Source organism: Parasteatoda tepidariorum, chromosome 4 (genome assembly GCF_982258835.1).
Source record: "Parasteatoda tepidariorum strain Cologne lab strain chromosome 4, Ptep-v5.0, whole genome shotgun sequence".
Classification (NCBI taxonomy): Eukaryota; Metazoa; Arthropoda; class Arachnida; order Araneae; family Theridiidae; genus Parasteatoda; species Parasteatoda tepidariorum.
In genome coordinates, this window is record NC_141758.1 from 97,959,111 (window position 1) to 97,969,415 (window position 10,305).

The following is a 10,305-nucleotide window of genomic DNA, read 5'->3' on the forward strand; positions in this document are numbered from 1 at the left end:
AAAAGCAACCAGTTGTAATAAAATAATTTTCATAACCATGGAAGTTAATTAAAATAATTAAATTAAATAAACATAACGATACAACAAATTTAAAAAAAATAAGAAGGTATTAATTATTTTGTCAAACTAAACAGTTGTCAAATCTTAAGTACCTAAAAATTTTTATTGAAATGTAGAAAAACAAATTGGTGACAAACTATTCAAATTATTGATGCTTGGTGACAAACTATTCAAATTATTGATGCTTGGTGACAAACTATTCAAATTATTGATGCGTGATAATCAATCACTATTTGTAGAGAAAAAAATTCACACTTTATATAATAGAATTTATTTTAAAAAATATATAGGCCAATGTTGTTTATTCTTAGATTTTTTTTTAATACAATTTATAAAAAGAAAGATTCTCAAGGAACCCCTGAGTGCATGGCACTGCCCGGGTGTGTCCATGCGTAAAGATGGTATTGTCCAAATGTAATGGTAAATGTGACATTGGAAACATTTGCATGCTTTGAGTGGTATGTATTAGTAATGTATGTGTATTAGTCCTGCTTGCAACGAAAACTGCTGTTGACAAGATTTTAAAATATATTTTTAAAAAATTAAGTTTTTTGTCATTTTCGTGTAAAATGTATCACTTTACTTATTTATGTTATAAGAAACCTTGACAGGTTTGACATTGTGCCTAATGTTGAAATTTAAAGCAAGCTCAATATTTATATTTTCTATGAGAAACATAATAAAACGCCTTATTGAATGTTTTTTAATTAATATTTATCATTAATTCTTGTTTAATTAGAAATTTTCTTATCAGTTTTCAAATTTAGCTCAGTATTGTTACTATTAAAATAGATACTACTCAAAAAGCTATTTCTTTTATCAAAAACAAAAATTGTTATTTGTAGAATTGTTTGCTCGAAAAAGCATGACCTTTTTCCCCTTTATTGCTTTTAATAAACTGATTCACTTTAATATATAAATACACTTTTTTCAGTAACTGTACTAGTGCATCCGTATGCCTTTAAGTTAAAAGAAGTTTTCAAATTTATTGCTGCAGCGTTGCTATAGAATAGTTTGTTAAAAAGCTGCTTGATGTCCTATAAAAACAACAGAAACCACAACAGTTTAAATTAAAAATTCGAAAATGATTGCGGAAATTAGCCATATTTAGAATCGTTTGCTTTAAAAAATGTGTTCTATTTCTGACATTGATAAACTGTTTTTTCAATAAATTATGCATATTAATGCACGTTCAATATAACTAATTATTCATATTTAAGTTATGCCTTCATGTTTCTGATGTTCAAGTCTTTTTAAAACACTACAAACCACAACAGTTTAAATTAAAATTTAGAAAATGATTTCGGTAATTAGCCATTTTCGGAATAGTTTGCTTTAAAAAATTTGCTCTGTTTCTAACTTTGATAACCTGTTTTTTAATAAATTATGAGTATTAATGCACTTTTAGTGCAGCTAGTTAATCGATTTAATGTAACTAATTATTTATATTTAAGTTATGCAGAATTTAAAAGTTAATTTAAGCATATTCTTTATGAGAAATATGATAAGAATGTTGACAATTTCACTTCAGCTTTACACGGCTATATTAAGGATAGTAGAAACGCATGCTTCTACAATGCCACCAAGTTGAAGATCCAAGATTTACACGAAATTTCAAATGCAAACTTGTAATAATTATATGGAATATAAGTTTTAAAAAAAAACTATAAATTGCTAAGTGTAAAAAAATGGCTTTCATCAATTTAAAACTATCACTCTGCATTTTTTTCTTCTTCTCATAAGAATTTTTTTGTTTTAAACTTAAAATGTATTTTGTTTAGAATTTAAAGTTGAAAAATTAATTTATCTAATTTGAAATTTGTCATAAAAACTGGTGAAGAATAAACATCTTAAAACTATTTTTAAAAATAATTTAGTTTTATTTCTAAAACCCTAATCTAGTTTCCTTTACTCTCTTTAAATTTAGAAAAATTGAAATCCTGAAATATCAAGTATTAGCTCATTTAATACTCCATTTTTGACTTCTGTTGCATGTGTGGAACATTCAAAATAAAACAAATTTCAAGATAAATAATTTTATTTAAAATATTATTTTTATATATATGTATATATAAGTACTATTTTAAAAATGGTTTGATCAGTTTAAAAAATGTATAACATATTTCTTTTATATCAAGTCAGTTAAAAGTCTCGCCAACACGAACAAACTGCTGTTTCCTGAAAAGAATAACTTAAATAGTTCTTACAAATGAAATAATAAATATCACCTCATCTTCAATTAGATTAATAAATAAACTTTATTATACAGCATCATCGAAGGACAGTTGTTCTCTTGAAGAAAAAAAAAACAGCAGGATAAACACTGAGCAGTTTTTTGATTGATTATTTACGCACGTAATTAAATACAAGTTCTGTTTAGAAGCACTTGCGGTGGACAATGGATGGTCCAGACTCATCGTACTCCTGCTTTGAGATCCACATCTGTTGGAAGGTGGAGAGTGAGGCTAAGATGGAACCTCCGATCCATACGGAGTATTTCCTCTCAGGTGGTGCAATGATCTTGATCTTCATGGTGCTTGGGGCAAGAGATGTAATTTCCTTCTGCATACGATCAGCAATACCTGGGTACATGGTGGTGCCACCTGTAGGAGAAGAATTAAATCATCATAAATTATCTATAATCAAAATTATTTTTCAAAAATTTCATAACTGAGTAATCTTGAAATCACTAAAATTTCTGAGTTTTAGCACGATAGCTATGCTATAAATAAATAGGGGTTATCTATAGGACAGCCTACTAATTGACAGCTACGGCAACCGATAGGAGTATTATATAAAATTTCAGCATTTAAATAAGGATGTTTTCAGGAAAGAAAAAAAATTTTAAACATTGATATTTTAAATAGAATTAAAAAAAATTAAGAAACACCATTTATATTTCATTTGAAATCAATAAAATTACGCCTCTCCATTCCCTGGCTGCTTAATTTTTGCTGATGATTTGTAAGAAAAATGTGATCTTTTCGATTTTCAGTATAATGAAAGTAGAAAACAAAGTTAATGTTAGCCATATTAAAAAATGTAGTTTTGAAATAATTTGTGTTAGTTGAAACGAAGTATTTATCAAATGTACTAACCAATTTAAGAAAGAAAGTTTAAAATGAAGTAAGAAACTTGTTTCAATTTAGGTAAAGGAATAATTTTTATACTAACTGATGGATATCATCATCAATTGTTCCCAGAAATTACTCACAAACGATTATCAAAAACTACTAGCATAATAAATTTATAAAATTACTTACTATAGATAATGACAAGCTTATGATAGCTTAAAGTTACTAAATAGAATTCGTGGTAAATTTAAAAATTACGACCTATACGTATATGATAAGTTTACGATTGCCAAATTATTTTTAAGATTGCTATTTAGAACTTTTAGATACAGACGACTTAGAACTTTTTGCCATTAGGCATATAATTTCTAAAAGCTCCAAAGTACATCTTCAGATGTGAATTTTAAAAGTATATCTTAAACAGACGTTTGTAGTAAATACATCTTAGACATTGAATTCTAAAAGTTATAAAGTTAAAATTGCGAAATTGTGGGATTCATTTTCATATTATTGCAGAGTGGAATTCGTCACAAGCATATGAACGCTAAAAGTTTCAAAGAGTGAAATCCATCTGTATACAAAGCAGAATTAAAATTAACTCCATAGAATATGATACCTAAAAAAATTTCAAAAGTACATCTTAAGCAGACGATTGTAATAAGTACATCTAAAACAGACGATTTCTATAAGTTACAAAGTTGGAATTGCTAAATTGTAGAATTCATCTTCATATGATTATAAAGTGGAATTCGACTCAAGCATGTGAAAGCTAAAAGTTTCAAAGAGTGGAATTCCTCTGCATACAAAGTAGTATTAAAATTAATTCCATGGAATATGATAACTAAAAAAATTTTAAAGTACATCTTAAGCAGACGATATCTAAAAGTTACAAATTTGAAATTGCTAAATTGTGGGATTCATCTTCATATGATTACAGAGTAGAATTCATGAAGGCTAAAAGATTCAGAGAGGGGAATTGCAAAGTAGAATTAATTTGAAATAGAATATGATACTTACCAGAGAGTACAGTGTTGGCATAGAGATCCTTACGGATATCAATATCGCACTTCATGATGGAATTGAAGGTGGTCTCATGGATACCGCAAGATTCCATTCCCAAGAAGGATGGTTGGAAGAGAGCTTCGGGGCACCTGAACCTCTCATTGCCGATGGTGATGACCTGTCCATCAGGCAACTCGTAGGACTTCTCGAGGGAGGATGTGGAGGCGGCGGTGGCCATTTCCTGCTCGAAGTCCAAAGCGACATAGCAAAGCTTCTCCTTGATGTCTCTTACGATTTCCCGCTCAGCTGTTGTGACGAAAGAATAACCACGTTCTGTGAGGATTTTCATCAGGTAATCAGTGAGATCTCGGCCGGCCAAGTCCAAACGGAGGATGGCATGAGGAAGAGCATAACCTTCATAGATGGGTACTGTGTGGGATACACCATCTCCAGAGTCCAACACAATACCGGTGGTCCTACCGGAAGCGTAGAGGGACAATACAGCCTGTTTCAAAAATTAACAACTTATTATTGTCATCAATGCATATAATATAAATTAACTCTTGCAATCAGTTAGAAGCGCATCTGATAATAAATGTATCACTATTGTTTCAATTTCTAATTTATAAACTTTTACTTAGAGTTGAAAATCATCTTTTTTTTATTTATTTTAGACTAAACACAATAATTTATATATTCAGAGCACTTAAAGGAGCTTTATTGAAATGAGGTATTTAATAATATTCTTTGATAATATTTGTATTGTTTTCTGAGATTCCTGAGATAGAGATTAACTATTTTCTGAGATTCTCAGGGATTATTTTAATTGCGCTTTGTAAATTTTTATTGATTCAAAATTAAAAAATAATTCTATAAAGTTTACACTATTTTCTGATATTCTGCAAGATTATTTTTGTTTTTACACTAGAAAAATGAATACGACTTTTGCTTAAATATTTTGATACATTTTTTAAAGAGATAATTTAAAATTAACAATAATTTATTTAACTGTTTTCATTTTGAAATTAAACTTCTTATTTACTGGTTAATTTTTACTCACAGTTTTTTTTTTTTTTAATTTTGCTTGACATTATTCAAGAATATTTTTTTTTCGCATTGAATACTTCAATTAAAAATTCAATGCTACTTCAATTCAAATTCAAAGCAAATTCAGGTAACTTTAAAATCTGTTATAGTTACCGTTATGAAGTCTAAAAATATCTGGCTAGCAAAAGCATGAAATTAAAAATGAAAGCACGGAACAATTTATGAAACAACAGAGAGTTACTGATTTTTGTCGAGAATAGTTTTTACTTTGGATTTAAGGTTCACACTAACCTGTTACAGGTGTTTTAATTTGATTTTCTTCAGTTTATGTGTGGTTGTCAAATTAAGGTGCTTTTGCAAAAATTAAAAAAAAAGAACAGTTTACCGTACCTGGATGGCGACGTACATAGCTGGAGTGTTGAAGGTTTCAAACATGATTTGTGTCATCTTTTCCCTGTTAGCCTTGGGGTTGAGGGGAGCTTCTGTAAGAAGGACGGGGTGTTCTTCGGGGGCTACTCGGAGTTCATTGTAGAAGGTGTGATGCCAGATCTTTTCCATGTCATCCCAGTTGGTGATGATACCGTGTTCAATGGGGTATTTGAGGGTGAGGATACCTCTCTTGCTCTGGGCTTCATCTCCTACGTAGCTGTCCTTTTGACCCATACCGACCATCACACCCTGAAGAGAAACAAAATTATTAGCAACATCGACAGATAAGAAAGTGCCTTTAAACTCCAGGATAAATGACAATTTTATTAACTTTCTCTAAACAATTATCGGAATGGATAAGTGTTTGAAAACTTTTAAAATTGAGAAATTTTTCTATCTGGATTAATATTATTAAAAATGTTTATGAGACAAACAATATTGCCTCGGGGTGACTTTTCAATTGGGTGTACCACAGCCTACGTCACACGTCCTGTTATTCCTTCTAAATTTAATTAGCGACAAATAAACTTCCAGCAGCAAATGAATATTAAGCGAAGCTTGTTGGTGTAAGTCACTGGTCTCAGTATAATTTGCAATTATTTTTTAATATTAAGTATTCTTCAGTATAAATTTTAACTAAAACAGTTTAACTTTTGAAAGCTAAATGTTAAATATTTCAGTCATAGATTTTTACAAATTGTGTTAATTTTTAAGCATTAAATATTGAAATAGTATGACAAAAAAAGCTTACAATTATTTCCTAAATTACATGCATAGTTCAGTATTAAATTTAACAAGACTGGTACAATTTATATTTATTTTTTAGCATTAAATATTGTCTAGCATTGTAATTATGAGACTAGTTCAATTTATATTACGTTTCTGCTTTGCTGATGTTTTATGCATTAAATTTAAAGGATTAGATGTTTATTTTTAAAATACGAAATATTGTGAGACTAATAAAATTTAAATTCATTTTTGAACTTCCAATAATACTTAATATTTGAATTTTAAAATCTTAACAATTAATGGTCTAAATATTGTAAGAAGAGTATAATGTAATTTTTTTTTTTTTTTTTTTTTTTTTGCATTTTAAGACAGTGATTTAAATATAACATTGCAATGTCTTATAAGACTGCACTGGCTTTTTTTCTAAATTAAAGGATTCACTTTCAAAATATGAAACACTGTTTGACCAGTAAAATTTAAATTCATTTTTAATTTCAAATAATATTTGAATTTTAAAAACTTAACAATTTATGTTCTAAATATTGTAAGACCAGTATAACTAATATTTTTCTGAATTTTAAGACAGTTTATGATTTAAATATAGCAGTGGAGTATTTTTTAAAGACTGACCTGATGTCTGGGCCTTCCAACGATGGAGGGGAAGACAGCTCGGGGTGCATCATCTCCAGCGAATCCGGCTTTGCACATACCGGAACCATTGTCAACTACGAGAGCGGCAACGTCGTCGTCACACATGGCTTATCTGAAATCAGTAATACAAAATTATAGTTTGGTAAAAAAATAAAAACTGTCTCTTCTAGTGCACAAACCATAGATCCTCATTTTTTGACTAAAGAATAGTTCGAAGGAATTCCATTCTCATATTTTAACTAAAGAATAGTTCGAAAGAAGAATTCGATCCGCATATTTTGACTAAAGAATAGTTCGAAAGAAGAATTCCATCCTCATATTTTAACTAAAGAATAGTTCGAAAGAAGAATTCCGTCCGCATATTTTGACTAAAGAATATTTCGAAAGAAGAATTCCATCCTCATATTTTGACTAAAGAATAGTTTTCGATTCTTTAAATTTGTCATGTCATTTATATCCGGAATGCTGCCATACATTGGTACAACTTTCTAACTAATTAAGATTAAATGGATCATTCACGAACTTTCTTTCAACAAAATAAATATTATTAAAAAAATCAGTTAATTGTTTAACAACAAAAAAAAATTCGAATGATAAGAATTAAAAACTTTTCGAACGGATTCGTTGAAATTCAAAATGCTTTTAATATTAAGTTTGAATACTATAAATGGCAGCAACGAAAATCAGAAATGTTTAATTAAACTTAAAATTTCGAGAAATCTATTACGTTTTCAGAAATTATCGTATGAAGTTTAAACATTTAAATTCTATTTATTTTATCTTAATGTTTCCGATTTATAAATCAATAAGAGAACCAAATAATTGCTTTTGCAAATCTTAATGACTGATTCGGCAACCTAAGCAAATGTACATATATATTTATTTAATCTTACAGGCTATACTATTCTGAATTATCATTTAATCAATAGCACAATTTCGCGAAATTTTTAAATCCAAATTGAGCAATAAAATAATTTCGAATCTTATACTTAATTTCAACGATTTCACGGGTTCAAAATATTCACAAAAAAAGATAGTCTGAGAAATCTAAAGGAAGTAATAAGTCGTAAAAAAAAATTTTGGAATTTCAAATGATAAACTCAATCTGAAATTTTAACAAATTCTAAAATTCCGATGATGGGTCGGCTAAATGGTCCGATTAAGAATTTCAGAATTTTGAATCTTTTACTCAATCAAAAGTTTAGATTGATAAATTAAATTAAACTTTAAAAAAGAAGAAGAAAAAAATCGTCACTTAGAACCATATACTTTCACTATTCAATCAGAAAATTTCAAAAATTTAATCACAAATTTTAAGACTAAAAATTCAGAAAAGGAAAATTCGAAATTTCGAACCACACATATTTACTATAGAATTAGAAATTTAATAAGGCAAGAACTTCCGGGAAAATAAACACTCGGTATTTAAAATCCTATTCAATGAGAAATTCCATGTAACAAGAAATGTCATAAAAAAAATTTTGGAATTTCAAATCCGATACGTTAGTTCTTCAGTCAGAATTTTAATTCGGTAAATCTTTAACTGAATAATGAGAAAAAAGCTGATTTTGAACATAGAATCGAATTTTTTTACTGTTCAATCAGAAATTTGTTCTGGCGAAGTCTGAAAAAAATTCTTAAAAGCTCATTCGTAACTTTGAATTCTATACTTATATTAATTGATCAGACATATAATTTGGAAAAAAATTCTTAATCACAATTTGGTAAATCTTTAACAGAATAATACGAAAAAGCAGATTTTGAACTTAGAATCGTACTTTTTTACTGTTCAATCTGAAATTTGATCTGGCAAATCTTAAAGTTTAAAAAAATCCTTAAAAGCTCATTCGTAACTTTGAATTCTATATTAATTGATCAGAAATTTAATTTTGAAAAAGAAAAATTCTTAACTAATTTCTGAAATTTTAAATCCTACGTTCGATTAATCCTAATGATCCAGGTTTGAGCACTGCATTCACAAAAAAGGTTAATCCAATAGGGTATTAATCCAAATTACCGTTGGCTTTGGAGCGGCGAAGAGAGAAACAACTGCTGCTGTTGCTGCAAGAGTGTTGAGAGTGAGGATTTCGAGGTGTGTGCTGGGCTTTAAAAATGGGATAGCGAAGGAGGATTCCTTGCCTCTGCCATATAGGGTTGAAGGAGGATGGAGCGCTATTTCGGGTACACACACAACCAAATATGAAATGGAGGGGGAATCGTTCAGTCGGCGTGGGAGAGGGACCCCCTTAGACGGCTCTATTTTGAGGAGGGCGCGTTCTCGAACATCACCTACTTTAGAAGCACCCACAGGCATGCACGTGAGGGAGGAAGGAATGCATATTCTCACACCATCAACAAACATCAATGATCCCCAGGGTCAAACCCCATTACAATCCAGGAGATTCTCTTTAGAAGAAAAAAAAAAATGTTCGAATTTTATGAGGAATTAGATTAGTAGTAAAAAATTAAAGATGTAAAAACATTCGAAATGCAAATGCGATTAGAACAAAGAAACATTAAATAGAATTTCTATTGTTGATATTCGATTTAATGTTCCTTTGTTCTAATTGTTTTTGTATTTCGAATGCTTTAATGCTTTTATTTTTTTTTAATTTGTTGTTGTTCCTTACGGGTTTGCACATCAAGTGTTGTTGCTAGAAGTAATAATAAAAAATAAAAAGAAGATTCATAGATCTGATTAATTGAAGTTAATACAATCCAGGATACTTTCCTTAGGAAAAAAAACGTTCGAATTGGTTGAGGGAATTAGATTGGTAGTAAAATATTAAAAACATTAAAACAGAACAAAGAAACATTAAATAGAATTTATGTTGTTGATATTCAATTTAATGTTCTTTTGTTCTAATTGTTTTTGTATTTCGAATGTTTTAATGCTTTTAATTTTTTTTTAATTTGTTGTTATTCCTTACGGGTTTGCACATCAAGTGTTGTTGCTAGAAGTAATAATTAAAAATAAAAAAAAGATTCATAGATCTGATTAATTGAAGTTAATACAATCCAGGATATTCTCCTTAGGAAAAAAAACGTTCGAATTGGTTGAGGGAATTAGATTGGTAGTAAAATATTAAAAACATTAAAACAGAACAATGAAACATTAAATAGAATTTATATTGTTGATATTCGATTTAATGTTCCTTTCTTCTAATTGTTTTTGTATTTCGAATGTTTTAATGTTTTTGAATTTTTTTTTTATTTGTTGTTATTCCTTACGGGTTTGCACATCAAGTGTTGTTGCTGGAAGTAATAACAATAAATAAAAAAAAGATTCGTAGACCTGATTAATTGAAGTTAA

At 28.9% G+C, this 10,305-nt stretch overlaps 1 protein-coding gene across 1 annotated transcript; it reads right to left on the reverse strand.

The window, feature by feature from the left end:
* Window positions 1–2,299: 2,299 nt before the first annotated feature.
* On the reverse strand, window positions 2,300–9,059 carry LOC107454166 (actin 403). Its single transcript, XM_016071249.4, has 5 exons — window positions 9,010–9,059; window positions 6,972–7,104; window positions 5,574–5,861; window positions 4,152–4,641; window positions 2,300–2,663 (listed from the first exon to the last, which is right to left on the reverse strand). Exons 2-5 carry the CDS (start codon window positions 7,095–7,097, stop codon window positions 2,437–2,439), a joined length of 1,131 nt encoding a protein of 376 aa, XP_015926735.1. The 5' UTR covers window positions 7,098–7,104; window positions 9,010–9,059; the 3' UTR covers window positions 2,300–2,436.
* Window positions 9,060–10,305: the final 1,246 nt, after the last annotated feature.

Bases quoted from the DNA above. Each gene is read 5' to 3' on its own strand.
- LOC107454166 (XM_016071249.4), bottom strand. From the start codon at position 7,097: ATGTGTGACGACGACGTTGCCGCTCTCGTAGTTGACAATGGTTCCGGT. The intron at 4,642-5,573 runs GTACGGTAAACT...TTTTTGAAACAG, and splicing joins CTATGTACGTCGCCATCCAG to GCTGTATTGTCCCTCTACGC. The intron at 2,664-4,151 runs GTAAGTATCATA...CTTCTCCTACAG, and splicing joins TGCCAACACTGTACTCTCTG to GTGGCACCACCATGTACCCA.